Below are 15,305 nucleotides of genomic sequence, written 5' to 3' on the forward strand. Positions count from 1 at the left end.
TTCTTATTGAAGAAGAGTGTATGATCTTTTGAAAATTTTATCCAAAGGGGAAATTTGAAGAAATTTCAGATGATCTAAAATGTATATTCTTTTATAAAATGCCTACACTTAATCGTTCACCAGAAGATCCTTTTTTAAAGAACTGCGATTTTATGAATATGAAGGATTGACTTTCATATGTAGGCACGTTTCAAATTTTGTTCCTCTTATTTCAAAGCTCAGTGAATCTAGTACATTTCAACTAGTGAACCTTCATATAAGAGAAGCGACATCTGATCCCTCTTAAAATAGAATATGTGGCAACATCGCCGAAATCTTGGACAAAAAAAATCCCAGCACTGTTTTCTGTCTAAATGTTCAAGCTCTAAAGTGAACGCTCCTTCAATCCAACAAAACAACATTGAACTCGATGCCCGAAGGATCGCGATAAACGGTATGAATGACTTGAATTTCGTTAATAATCAGTTAGTTTTCTAACTAGAAACATGATACACCAAAGCATTAAAAAAAATTGCACCTAATCTTAAATTCATATGACCAGCTAAAAAATTATCTGTTTGAACTATAACAACAATCGCAATACCTTCCATGGTTGAATTTTCAATAAGAAAGGTAAAAGCTCTGCGACAAAATGCTCGGATCGATTGGAATCGATTTTGACAGTTCTTTTGCTCGATTGGAATTTTGTGTTTCAGATGTCACTTCTCTTATATACAGGTTCACTAATTTCAACCATCACTGGGAGGAAAACATAACACAAATTGAACACCATAGCAACTTATACTTTTGCACGCAGAAAAATTGAAGCAGGCTAAAAATGCTTGGTAGATAATGAAATTTCTATACATTTTTCTACGTGTCATTAGAACAGGTTGTAACGGGTTAATAATGCAAAACCATTTCTTTGTAAGACCAATATCAAAAACACATTGATTTTAGATAAACGACTGTAAATATTCATAAAATTATATGCTTAACAGTTTAACCAAAATGAATAAGCGTTAATTAAATTATTTCATTCCTAAAGCGACAACATTTCGACATTTATATTTCAAGCGCCACCCTAGACGAACAATCATCAAAACCATTAACACGCTGTCGAAGGCGTTAGATCAACCAACACACTTCCAACTTTAAACATGTGGCTTGAGATGCCGTATTCCGTAGACCACCGACGGCAGACTTTGTTTGCGTCAGGTGAATGACCTCCTTCGGGATGCGTTGTGAACCTAAAGTTTGGGGAAGAAAAATATTGGTTTCTAATCTCGGATTTGGAAGGGGAAGACAAGGGCTATCCGAGAATTCGCGAGAGAGGATTTAATTGTTTAACTTCGCGTTTCGACTAAGTCGGATCGGGTAGTTCCGGTCACGAAGTTAAGCTAATCCAGTAAGCCAGATGACGAAAAGATCTCCCGACCCATTTATTCCCGGTGATTAGCGTAGGCAAGGTCGGTGATCTTTCATCGTAAAAATTAGTCAGACTTGGTAATTCCGAACACTTGTGATTTCGTTTATCAGTGCCTTTAATTAATTATCTCTCTCGAATAGCCTAGACCTAGAAAACATAGGAAGTGGTATTGAAGTGGCAACAGTTGCTAAGAGGTGTTGTCTACCAAAAGGTATGTCGTGGAGATGATCGCGCAATTGGAGCACTGTGTAAAACTCAGTTCGTTTTCCTGACAGATTCCGCCAAGAATCCACTACAGCCACCGAGATCGTCTTACGCCGAGCCACGTCGTTAAGAGCACCGACAGATTCCCTGAACGTCACACTGGCTAAAAGACACCAACACCCTAGCCAAACAGTGGTACGCCTTCAGAACCACCGCGCCGCGGTCTTCTCGCAACTACGAGAGCCGCGGTCATTTTTCATCGTCGTTGTCAACCTACAGCAGACGCCGAATCACCGCAGCCTAGTTTCGCTGAATCACCGCAGCAGAACTAGACCACCGTATGTCTATCAGTTAGAGTGGTCAGCCAGGAGCGCCGCAGTAGTTCACCGCAGAACAGCAAAAACGGTGAGGTAATGGCCCAAAACCCCACAATAAGAAGAATGGTAGGACGACTCGGGATTGAACAGAGATGAAGAGATTGTGGAACAAAATGGCCGCTGAGGTCAGCGGATAGGGTGTCCAAACTATAATGAGTGGTACTCGACGAAAAGTTCGAAAATTCATCAAAACAACATTGGAATAATTTTTTATTATTTTTCCTTTAAAGTGCAATAAAAACCCTACATTTTGATTACAAAACTTTTTTATTTCGTTTACATAGTTCCGAGATAGACCTGTTTCAATGCGTCCAGATTTGTAGTGATCCATGCTTTAATCACTTACTAAGCAGTTAAGACACGAACCTTTGGTTGATGGAAATGTGGTTCAGAGTTATATCAGTTTATCAGTGCTAAAACTTCGGTTTATAACGGTTTTTGAATAAGCTTTGAATAGGTTTACGGAACCCGTCATTTTAACGTGTTTGGAATATCATTTGACAAATCAAAAAGAAATCAGAGTTTCTAGTAGAAACCTTTTAAACTGTGAATTCATATTTCAATAAAACAAGCATTTTCTAGTACTAAGTTTTTGGCAAAGCTTTCTAATAAGGGTTTGCATATGTGGTATGGAGATACTTTTTACAATCTGACAATTTTTGCCGAGGGTCCTCAAATCTTCCCCGAAATTTTGAAATGTGCTTCTAAACATTTCTAAAAATTTTATTGTTCGAGTTAGATTTGGTTAGATTTTTTTTAAAATATTAAATAAAACCATATTTCAAAGCTACATAACTATTTTTCAACGAAAATAATAAAATATTTCACCAAAATTTATCAGCTTTTCAAATCAAATACACCAAGGTTTTTAACGCGGTTTTATACACGGTTTTTTTACACGGTTTTCGGGAATTAACACGATTTTTACACGGATTTCGCGAATTAGCACGGTTTTTGAGAGAAAATAGGAAAACGCTTAGAATCTTTTTAAAGTTGGAATAATCTTAGCATGAGATCTGAGACCTGAGACTTGAGAGCTGACACTTAAGACCTGAGACTTGAGACCTGAAACTTGAGACCTGAGACATAAGACATGAGACCTGAGATCTGAGACACGAGACATGAGACCTGAGACCTGCGACCTGCGACCTGGCCCACGTTGATCTGAGAATAAGGTGATATAAGTCAAGGTGACTCCGAGGTGACTCGACAATCGTCACACCACGCGCGGCGCAGAAAAAGGGACAAAATAATTTTAAGTTTTTTTAATTTTTATTTTTATCACATGCTTTCAAATAATTACTAGATGTTCAAACTTAAACTTAAAGGCTTTGAAAATTTAATATTTTGCTTAAAACATCTTAATATTTATTCACCTTTAGAAAATATTTTGGAAGTAAGTATGTTCACATAAACATGACCTAAACTAAGGTTGCCAGATTTTTTTCCACTCCCATCCGGGCCATAGCAATTCCGGGCATTTTTTCAAAAAAACCTGGCAAAATCCGGGCATGGATTTCAATTTTTCAAATCCTAAAACCGGGCAAAAACTGGGCAAAATTTAGGTGTTATCTATATATATAAAAAACAAATTCTGTATGTTTGTTTGTTTGTTTGTTTGTTTGTCCTCTATAGACTCAGCCGTCTTATGAGCTAGAGGTCTGAAATTTGGCATGGATACTCATTAGGTCCAGGAAGGATGAAAAATGTTTTCAGATTTTTGGATGACCCCTTCTGAAAGGGGTCGTCCATACAAGACAAATAATGTGTTCGCGATATTGACGTTATTTTTCGTCTGATTGTGTTGAAAATTTGCACATGAGAGTTTTAAAAGACGAGCAATCGATTACAGTTATCAAATTCAGGGTTAGGGGTCAGCAAAAGGGGTCGTCCATATTCACTGATTAATATTTTTGCTATATTGGCGTTATTGTACATCGGATTGTGATGAAAATTTGCACATGAGTGTTTTGAGAGACGAACAATCGATTACAGATATCAAATTGAGGGTCAGGGGCCGGCCAAAGCGGTCGTCCATATCAACTGTTTAATGTTTTTACGATATTGGCTTTATTTTACATTGGATTGTGATGAAAATTAGCACATGAGTGTTTTGAGAGACGAACAATCGATTACAGTTATCAAATTTAGGGTCAGGGGTCGTCCATATCCACTGATTAATGTTTTTGCGATATTGGCGTTATTATAGTTCGTATTGTGATGAAAATTAGCACATGAGTGTTTTGAGGGACGAGCAATCGATTTCAGAATTGCGGATCAGAAGTCGGCTGAAGGAGTCGTCCATACCCAACTTTGATGTTTTTGCGATTTCGACGTTATTCTACATTGGATTGAGATGAAAATTTCCGCATTGGAGTTTTGAGGGACACTCTTTTGCTTTCAGGTTTCAAATCTTGACTCAGGGGTCGGCAAAAGGGGTTATTATCTGTTCACTGTTTTTACGATATTCTCTTGATTGAGCATAGAATTGTAATGAAAATTGACACATGGGAGTTTAACAGAAAAGATAATTGATTTTAGGTGTCAAGTTTTGAATCATGGTCAAAAAAAAAGGCCGTCCATGTCAGTTGCTCACTGTTTTCGCGATATTGTCGTGATCATGCATCGGATTGAGATGAAAATTTTCAGATGAGGGTTATAAACTATGAGCAATTGACTCCAGGTAGCATGTTCCGTATCTAGGGTAGGCGAAAGGGGCGTCTATATTCACTGTTCACTGTTTTCAAGTTCCTGACGTTATTTTAGATATAATTTGAAAAGAAAAAATGGCACAAGGGAGTTTTGAGTTACGTAAAATTGGTTTCAATTATCGAATTTCGGGCCATGGGACAGAAAAAGAGGGTTTCATTGAAAGTTCAGTGTTTTGTGCAATAATGTTGTTGGAGGCAGTTAATTGATACCAATTTAAGTGTGAAGGTCAAGCAAAAGAGTCGTGCACATAAACAAATAGTACATTTTTCTGCCATAATGTCTAGATTTTGCAACCGATCGAGAAGAAAACACTCTCACATAAATTTTAATAAAAAGCATCAACCGTTTAATTTGAATTTCAAGTAATAGTAATAGTAGCGACTTTAAACACTGTTGAATTTTTTCCCCAAAATTGTCGAAAGAATGTTTCGAATTCATTTTCTAAACTCATTTTGACGTACCAATGATTTGAAGCGAAACGAAGTTCGTACGGGATCAGCTAGTTATATATAAAAGCGAAGAAAAAATGCAAAAAAAAATGAAATTAATATTTTATTAATGTAATTGCAGACTTCAAAAAACTTTTTGGAACACTTTAATATTTAAAGGTTTATAAAAGTAAATCAGCGAAATTATTGGAAACAACCGTTGAAAATTTCCATACCGTTAATCGATTTTGCTGAGACTCACTCAAAAACTTTGATTTTTGTTTTGGTTTCTTTGTGAAAATTGTGAAAAAATCCGGGCAATATCCGGACTTTTTTCTCGATATCCGGGCAACCGGGCCGGACCGGACTTTCTCGAAATTTTGCATCAAATATCCAGGCAAACCCGGAATAAACCGGGCAATCTGGCAAGCTTAACCTAAACCCCTACCCCCCTCTCCGTGTTACGAATTAGTACATTTTTCTTAATTTAATGCACGTTTTAGATTTAAATTAGATGTTTTAATAACGTTGTGAAAATAAAATCCTTACAAAATAAAATCACTGGGCATCACTGGACATCATTTCTGAGTTTTTAATTATTAAAGGTCTTAACTTATTCAGCAACTTCGTTCAAGACTGCAAAACGTTTTGACTTATGGGTGAAAAGATATTAGAAATTTACTTTCACTTTTTAATGCCTTATTTTGCTTCCAAACTACTACACTCTACTGAACGGCAAAACAAAAAAAAATAGAAGAAACCTTCTCTAATCTAAGATCTAATTAACATCTTAAGAGAGAAAAGAAGATTTAAAAACAAATTTGATAAAGTATATTTATGGATCAACTTCATCCATAGTATGGCAACAATAACTTCTGTTTTATTCCATAAAATTATAAAATACATAGATTTTTATAAAACTTCAGCTTTGTCGTACGGAAGTTATTACTTTCTAGCTGTTTCAATGAAATTATACGGAAATAGGGCCCAAAAAACAAGAATTTTGTTCAAAACATAAATAGGCGCATCTTATATATAAAAATGGAGGCGTTTTCTTTGTGATAACATCACGTATGAATGGTCGATCGGAATGAAGTGAAATTTGGTATCCGAGGGTTTTTTGGGTCAGAGATGGTTTGTATAATAGTTTCAAGAATCTCACTTTTTATGAAAGGGGGGTCCCCATACAAAGTTATCTCTTCTTCACATCTTATATATAAAAATGGAAGCGTTTTCTTTGTAACAACATCACGTATGAATGGTCGGTCGGAATGAAGTGAATTTTGGTATCCTAGGGTTTTTTGGGTCAGAGATGGTTTGTATAATAGTTTCAAGGATCTTACTTTTCATGGAAGGTGGTCAAAATACAAATTCAACTTTATTTGTTACGATTTCCATAAGAATCTATTCGCGAGCACGATGCAGTTAAGGACGTGTAGATGAAATGAAACATTTATTACGATTTATACTTTAGAAGGTAAAACGAAAATTACCGGGTCAGCTAGTTTAGCATGCACGCACAGCAAAAATTATTTCCTGTAAAATTACGCAAATGTCCTGTAACAAAAAGGAGCAGGACATTTACCGTAATTTTACAGGTCGAAAACATAATTACGTGACATTTTTTTAGTGTACAACTTTTTTACAGGACATTTGCTGTAATAATAAATGAATCTTCGTTAACTTTCTAGAAAAACAATTTAAAATTAATTGGTGTTAATTGAATTTATTGTTTATCAATGTAAAAAGACATATACCTTTTTAACAGCTTATAACTTTTCTGTTATCTAAAAAGATACAAAGTTATGATATTCGACAAAGTTGTTCAGCGGAAAATTTCCTTTGAAATTAATAAATTGGCACAAAAACCATTAGCAGGCTCGGTTCCACAGGAGAAACAAAAATGATGTTGATTTTTCAGTACAAAATATTCAATTTTCCCATACAAACCTAAAAGTTCAAATTTACTCGTAAACGATTCTTAAAAATTCTGTAAGAAATCATAGATGAGTTTTGGACCAAAACAAAGCTTTTAAGACCCCAAGGTTTGAGAAATTTAAAAAAGACCCCAAATCGACTCAGTCTAATGGTACAGAAGCCAACACCATGGAAACTCGAGTAAATTTAGTAAAAAATGGCACTTAAGTACACAATCAAAGCTGTTCAAAATTTTACAAAATCCATTTAAAAAAAATTCATGAAAGCTCTAAATTCGAGGCGTGAAATAAAAATGAATTCTCATTTAAATCTGTTCTAGATTTTTCAATAAAAATAAACCCATACTCTATCTTACCATTTTCAAGGTTTTGCTCTTGTTTGGAGAAAGGTTCCGAGCTCGAAAATTTTATTTGATGTACCTTTTTAACTCATATGTTTTTTCAATTCCTAATCTGATATGTTTATGATTATTGATGGGGTTATTTTTTATCACTATTCTTCATTCTAAAATTCATTTTTTTTTTAAATATTTTTTAGATCAACAGAAACAAAGTCTTATTATGAATTTATATAAAAAATCCAGCCCGATTTTCCATGTAGTAGAGAAAATGGAGGGCCATCATCATCATCATCATCAAATTGTTTTTTTTCTATCGAAGTGATTTTTTTATCGATGCTGGCGTTCGTAAATTATAAACAAACGTATGCAAAAGCATAGGAAAGTTATTTGACATCTACCAAAAATGCAATCGACTCGTGCATCACCCAAAACAAAAATCAATTTTCGAACACGCCGTTAGTAGAACTTGCCAAAACTTAGCAACCATACAAGCTACGATTTTTCTTCCGTCATCCATACGCTAACAAAAAAAAAAAAAAACAATCGGACATGAAGGAATCGAGCGATACTCATCGATGCCATCTGCGGCACAATTCCGGAACGCATCTGCCCCCAGTTACCGAACATTCCTCAAAATGGGACCGGGCCTTGAGGCGGTTCCGCAAATTGTTTGTCCTGTCGCCGCGCCACCCGGACACGGACATGTTCTTCCGGAGCTTTTCCCAGCTGGATCAGGAAAATCGACGGCTCGTTGAGGACTATCCGGCTTGCATCATCCATCCGCTGAGCGTGTTCCGGCTGTACTGGGAAATGGTAATATTCTTCGTGATGATCATCCATTCGTTCCTGTTGGTGTTCGTTGTCTGCTATCTGATTTACATTGATGAAAAGCACTTTGACGCTATCATTGGATTCGATCTGTTCCTGTGTGCCGTGCTCATGGTTGAAGTGGTCCTGAAGTTTATTACCGGATATGTGGTGAAGAAATCTAAAAGTATTGTTCTGGAACCGAGGAAGATCTTTTGGAACAATTTGAAATGCTTCCGAGTGGTTTACCATCTGTTAGGAGTTTTTCCGTTCATCCTGTTTCTTCCCAAACTGAACCGTTCCTACTACGATAGCCAGCCACTTTTCTATCTGGTCATAGTTTTGTTCCTGTATTTGACTAACATATGCCGGTATCAAGTTATCAACAAATATTACGAAGTGATTCCAAAGTTCTTCAAGGCAAGCGAAAACGTGATTACTATAACGAAGTTGTTGATCGCTTCTTTACATGTACTTCACTGGACAAGTTGCGTAGGAGACATCATTCCGCTGATAGGCTACCATTCGATCAGTAAAACAACCCTACCGGAATGGCACGATACACAACTAGTTATAGGAAAGTTTCTGGTGGACGTCTACAGAGAAATCTATCGCGAAGGTTATTATCCTGGGCGTCCAAACTCGGCGATGGACCTTCAAGAGTACAAAGACTTCCGAAACTATTTGTTCCACTTGGATTTTCCATTGGCTCGAACCAAAAGCTATCAGTACGTGATGATGAAGTTGGATGATGCCTTCCGCCACGAATCTATCCTTGGAATGTACATCCGTGCGGTGATGGACTCGATCCAGGTTTCGCTGCTCGCCAGTCAAATGAATACCAATGGTCTAGCGAGTAGAGATCACTTGGTTACTTCCTACCTCGTTTTGACCGGTTGGATGTGGCTAACCTACATGATGTTCCGAATGGTTCAAATAATAATTTCCAAGGACTTGAGCGAAACTAAGTACAACGAAATTATCAACGAGCTGAAGGCCTTTGGGTTCAACCGCCGACTCAGTAGTAATCTCAAAGGGAAACTTCTCGAACACTTCGCCAACCGCTATCAGATGCATTACTTTGACGAGGAAAGCATCCTCAATTCGCTCTCCAGCAATCTACGGCGCAGCATTCGTATGGAAACGTGCCACCATCTGGTTAACAATGTGGAACTGTTCAAGAACCTTCCGCACACACTAATCGAGGACATCGTTGATCGATTAGTTCTCGAAATATTCCTGGAAAATGACGTCATCATTGAAGCGGGACGCTACGGCAACGCCATGTACTTCATAGCCAGCGGAACGGCCGGGGTGTATTCTATAAATGGGAAAGAGCTTAGCCATCTGGTAGACGGAGCTCATTTTGGAGAAATTTGTGTCATCAAAAAGGAGCAGAAGCGAACGGCCAACGTGGTTGCGCTGGAAATGTGTGAAGTATACAAGCTATCCTACGTCGACTTTCAGGAGTTGATCGAACCTCACTCCTATCTGCTGGAACGGATGAAGAAGCTAGCCGAGGAACGGATGGTCAAAACGCTGGGTGCCATGGACAAGGTTTCCGAGGTTGATGTATATGATAACTTTTTGCAATAGAATAAAAGCATTTCATAGGTGAACACTGCCACTATTGTATTGTTTGTCCTTTCTAACGCTTCAACGACTTTGAATTCCTTTATAGATTTAATTTGCATTCAACTGCTCGATGATCAAGCCGTGAAAGCTTTCCCTAGCTAATTGGTGAACTGTGTATTAGGTAATGGCGTGTCATCGGAAATAAGCATCGCAAATTTTTGCACCATTTGAAAACTGGGACTTTCCCCTTTCGTTTGAGCCCAAATTTGAAATAATCAATCGAGAGGTCTAAAACATTTTTTTAAAGATTTTTTAACCTTTTTAATGGTTTATTCAAATGCACACGCTCTTTTTTTAAACTCAAAATTAAGTAGTTTTGGTTCAAAACTGCACTTCAGTGGCATCCCTCAACTTTGAGTTTGTCTGGGCAATAGCAAAACTAAGTTCTGATAGGCATACTCAATACTAAGTTCGGCTGCCGAACTCGAATTTATCCTTTTTTCGAGGGTAGCTTATTTTCAGGGAATTAAATGATGATTACAATTTCTTGTACCCGGATGTTGCTGTTCCGGTACATTGTATTGCAATTACAGAGCGGTGGAAAGTTTTGACACTCCCGATCAAAGAAAACTTCCGGATGTTACTTCCTACGGGAAGTAAACAACATCCGGAAGTTTCTGGACATTCCAAGCCGCTCACCGTATGGTGACAATGACGGACAGAAGTTTACGCTGACACGGTGAACATGCATTCCATTATGAAGTTCCTTCATAGTCTTCCGGTAATTGTTCCGGAACGACCAAACTTTGCGACGTGTTCGTTGGTTGCTGTTCTGGTTCGAACTGAAATCGCTAAGTGTTTTCAGTCCAACAAAAAGAGTTCAATTTTTAGTTCATAAGGTCGAACTCAGCTTTGCTCCCTCGCCGAAGGAAAAAAAGGATCAATTTTGAGTTCGCAGTTCGAACTCCATTTTGAACCATCTACTTACTTACTTAATGATCCCGCGCCGATCCTCCGGTGCATAGGGCTGTGGTAAAAGACCTCCACTGTTGACGATCCGGAGCCAGCGTCTTCACCTGGTCCCAGTCAAGATTCTCGTCGACAGTTCGGATTTCAGCGGCTAGGCTTCGCCGCCACGAGTTTCTGGGCCTGCCTCTTCTTCGATGACCTTCTGGATTCCAGTCAAGCGCCTCTCTGCAAATCTCGTTTTCATCTTTTCGCAGCGTGTGCCCAATCCATCTCCACTTACGTTCCCGAATCTCGATTTCTAGCGCCCTTTGATGACACCGGCGATGTAGTTCCTCATTCGAGATCCAGTTGCCAGGCCACCAAGCGCGGATGATATTCCGCAGGCAGCGGTTTACAAATACTTGCAGTTTTCGCGTCGTCACCGCGACGTTTGAGTTGAAGATTCGGATTTTTGTTCGTAGAGAGATCTGGCGTGACCGCCAGATGTTTCGGAGACTCGCAAACGCAAATCGGGCCTTTCTGATCCGGGTTTCGATGTCTTTCCTGGTACCACCATCAGGCGTTATCTGGCTACCAAGATACTGGAAGCACTCCACTTTCTCAACTTGTTGCCCAGCTACCATGAAACTGGAGGGATTTCCTGTGTTGATCTCCATCGACTTGGTCTTTCCGACATTGACTTTGAGACCTGCTGCCTTGGGACTTTCGGTGAGGTCGTCGAGTTTGCTCTGCATGTCCGGTTGTGTTTGGGCGAGCAAAACAATATCGTCAGCCAGGTCAAGATCGTTCAGTTGCTCCATTGTTAAAGGATTCCACGGCAATCCTCGGTTCGGTGCACAGTCGATCGATCCAGTCAGAATCTCATCCATTACGATGAGGAAAAGTAGCGGTGATAAGATACATCCTTGTCTCACTCCAGCAGTTACCGGGATTGGTTCGGACAAGACACCATCGTGCAAGACCTTGCACGAAAATGCCTCGTATTGTGCTTCGATGAGATGGACTAGTTTCTCTGGGACCCCTCGTCGCCTTAGAGCCGCCCAGATGTTTTCATGATTAAGTCGGTCGAATGCTTTTTCGAAATCAACGAACACCAGCAGAAGAGAGTCCTGGAATTCGTTGATTTGTTCCAGTATGATTCGTAGCGTTGTGATGTGGTCCACACATGATCGTCCGGATCGGAATCCAGCTTATTGCCGTCGGAGTGTAGCGTCGATTTTCTCCTGGATCCTGTTCAGGATCACTTTGCAGAGTACTTTGAGGGTTGTACAGATCAACGTTATGCCTCGCCAGTTACCGCACTCTGTCAGGTCTCCTTTCTTCGGGACCTTTACGAGGATACCCTGCATCCAGTCGGCCGGGAATGTTGCAGTATCCTAGATGTCAGCGAAAAGACGGTGCAACATTTGTGCTGACAGGGCAGGGTCGGCTTTCAGCATTTCAGCAGGGATGCAATCGATCCCAGGTGCTTTGTTGGATTTCATGTTTTTGATTGCCGCTTCTATTTCAGCCAGCGAGGGCGCTTCTGAGTTGACGCCATTTATGCGACTTACTGTTGGCGCTTCAAGCTGCGGGTTCTGTTGGCCATCGCTATTCGTGACTCGGAAGAGTTGTTCGAAGTGCTCAGTCCATCGTTTGAGCTGATCTGTTCGATCGGTCAATAACTGACCTGCTTGGTCTTTCAGCGGCATTCTTGCATTAGTCCTTGCACCACTGAGGCGGCGAGAAATGTCATAAAGTAATCGGATATCTCCATTGGCGGCGGCTCTTTCCCCCTCTTCGGCTAGGGAGTTTGTCCAGGCTCTCTTGTCTCGTCTACAAGCTCGTTTAACTGCCTTTTCCAGCTCCGCATATCGTAAGCGGGCGGCTGCTTTGGCTGACCCGGTACATGCCTGCTCAATTCCGACTTTCGCCTTTCTCCGATCATCGACCATCCTCCAGGTTTCATCCGACATCCATTCACTCCGTCTTCCACAAACTTTACCGAGAGTACCATGGCTCGTCGTGATAAAGGCATTCTTGATTCCACACCACTGTTCTTCGACTGTTCCGTCTGTCGGCAGCTCCGAGGCTCGGGATTCTAGCTGTTCAACGTATGCCCTTTTCACCTCTGGATTCTCCAACCGGCGGACATCGTATCGACACCCGACTTTCTCCTCGCGCCGTTGGACACGCGCAACTCTCAGTCGTATCTCGCCAAGGACGAGGTGATGGTCAGATGCAATGTCTGCGCTTCGCTTGTTGCGGACATCAAGAAGGCTCCTTCTCCATTTTCGACTGATGCAGATGTGGTCAATTTGATTTTCTGTTCGGCCATCCCGGGATACCCAAGTGACCTTATGTGCTGGTCGATGGGGGAAGAGCGATCCACCGATCACCATGTTGTTATTGCCACAAAATTCTACAAACAGCTCTCCGTTTTCGCTCATCTGTCCTAGGCCATGGCGCCCCATGATGCGCTCAAGGTCTTGATTGTCGGAGCCAATCTTTGCGTTGAAGTCGCCCAAATGGATTTGAATGTCACCCTTCGGAATTCTCTCTACCATGCTGTTCAGTTGACTGTAAAACTGCTCTTTCTCCTGCAAATCGAATTTGAACCATCGCAAGGAGGAAAAAGGGTACTTAACTTTAAGTTCATATAATCGAACTATGTTTTGAACCTCGGTCGTACTTAATTTTGAGTTAAAATAAAAGAGCGTGCAAAAGGCGCCCGCACAATAGCCCGTCGGACGTCGCGTCACGTCAGCGTCGCGTTGACATTTCATTTTGGGGATACCGTTTTCCGTTTGAGCCACCACAATGGTGCGTCGCGTCAGTGACAGCATTGTACTAAAACGCTGAACTTGTTCTAAACAGCAGCGTTATCCACACAGCAAAAAAAAAAATGTAACGCTGGCCGACGTAATTTACGAAGATGTTAGCAAACCGATGTATTTTTTTGGATTATCGTTTTAATATTACATCTTTTCTATGTACATCATGCGAGCACGTCTTTTTGTGTAATATCGCAACCAGCGATGTTATATCACATCAAGTAGTCAATGTTTATCCAAATTGACAATTGATTTGCTGAACGTTTCAAAAAGTTGGTGGAGGTTTGCAAGGCTCAGGAAGATTTGTTTTTCTGGTGAGTATGATCAATCTTCTCAAAAAAAACTTAGCAAAACCATTCAGCTAGGTTTCATTTTCTATTTTTCTCTCCAGGACAATTTCGCCCAAGGTCACCGGCATGAATGAAAAAGAATGAAAGACTTGAAAACATCCGGAGGAAAACGTGAGTATATTTTCCGATCTGATTATCCTCAAAGAGCTCATTTCCAATTTATTCTTTCAGGAAGGAACTGTTACACACACCGGCTGTTTTTTTTTTCGTAAGGATACGTAACCTCGAACTTCAAATCTTACTGATACGGTGCCTTAGTTATATTGCTCCATTTTCCATGAAAAATCGTCAGCAATGAAAAAAAGTTTAAACAGCTATCGTTTCTTGGCAAATTATGTGGTCAGAAGTTCATGTGCAATGTTTCGACAGGATTTCCATAGCTCCAGCTCAATCGGTGCCGCTGGATAGGTTGGGCATGGAAACCTGTCTTCTCAAAGGATTAGTGAGAGAGTATTTACTTCCTATCCGGACGACCCACAAAGGGTAGTTCTCACTTAGGATAAGAATATTTTGTAACAGAATGATAATATTTTCAAATAAATTATCTGCTAACATTTCGAATATAGTTGCTCAGTTTAATTCTCATTCAATTCCCTGATACCTATACTGATACTTTAAATTATAATCGTGCTCGAATTTGTCTACTGCGATACATACTTTTGATGTAGTTTGTTTTACATCGTTTAGATGTCATTTCGTATTCACATAAAAACAATGTAATATTAGAGACCTTTTGCAACTCAAGTTATGTGCACGTTTTTGATGTAATATCGCAACACTTTTTTTGCTGTGCAGCTTCGACGTTTTCGTTCTGAAATAAATCAAAATTTCAGCGCGTCAGCAGGGTTTTGAATATTCTTTTTAATGCTTTTTTGTCAAAGTTTGACACAAATATACTCCAAAATAAAATTATCGTCATTTTTTTTGTGTTCTGTAATGTTAGGCACCCCGATTTTTGTCTCAAAAATTCTGGAAATCCTTGTCAGTGGACGCTGTATTGTGCTGCAAAAAATTCTCAGTGCGTAGCGTCAGCGTTTTAGTACTCAACAATCCGCTCTTTCGAAGCTGCGCTGCTGCCATCTGGGGTAGTACGATGTAGCGTGAGCAACATTCTGGGTGAACGGTAAATTATAGACAACTTTACATTGCTTCGAGTTAAGTTTTCATAAATCCAAATTATTTTGAAAAAAAAAACACTCCTTTGAAAAATTGGAGTTTGTTTTGAAGTAAATTTAAATAAATTAGCCTGGTAGGAGAGTCAATTCTATCTGATAGTTCCATTTTAAAAAAGTCAGTCGGTCAGAGAAAACTAACATGGGGCCGTTCAGATACCACCTGGACAACTTAGGGGGGAGGAGGGGGTATGAAAATGTCCACGGAGAGG

General features: G+C 39.7%; 2 protein-coding genes and 1 long non-coding RNA gene across 3 annotated transcripts in view; 2 read left to right on the forward strand and 1 right to left on the reverse strand.

The window, feature by feature from the left end:
• LOC129744976 (uncharacterized) overlaps positions 1 to 15,305 on the reverse strand; it is a 153,469-nt gene that overhangs the window by 23,853 nt on the left and 114,311 nt on the right. The gene's annotated exons all lie outside the window — the stretch shown is intronic.
• Positions 7,932 to 9,812, forward strand: LOC129744975 (potassium/sodium hyperpolarization-activated cyclic nucleotide-gated channel 4-like). Its single transcript, XM_055737800.1, has one exon. The coding sequence runs from the start codon at positions 7,957 to 7,959 to the stop codon at positions 9,808 to 9,810; it is 1,854 nt and encodes a 617-aa protein (XP_055593775.1). The 5' UTR covers positions 7,932 to 7,956; the 3' UTR covers positions 9,811 to 9,812.
• Positions 13,801 to 14,366, forward strand: LOC129744977 (uncharacterized). The gene is made up of 3 exons (XR_008737054.1): positions 13,801 to 13,885; positions 13,963 to 14,032; positions 14,093 to 14,366. It is a non-coding gene; the product is annotated as an uncharacterized LOC129744977 (long non-coding RNA).

The sequence above is a fragment of the Uranotaenia lowii genome, chromosome 2, assembly GCF_029784155.1.
Source record: "Uranotaenia lowii strain MFRU-FL chromosome 2, ASM2978415v1, whole genome shotgun sequence".
Taxonomy (NCBI): Eukaryota; Metazoa; Arthropoda; class Insecta; order Diptera; family Culicidae; genus Uranotaenia; species Uranotaenia lowii.

What these genes read in the sequence shown, in the direction of transcription:
- LOC129744975 (XM_055737800.1), top strand. Translation starts at nt 7,957, where the DNA reads ATGAAGGAATCGAGCGATACTCATCGATGCCATCTGCGGCACAATTCC.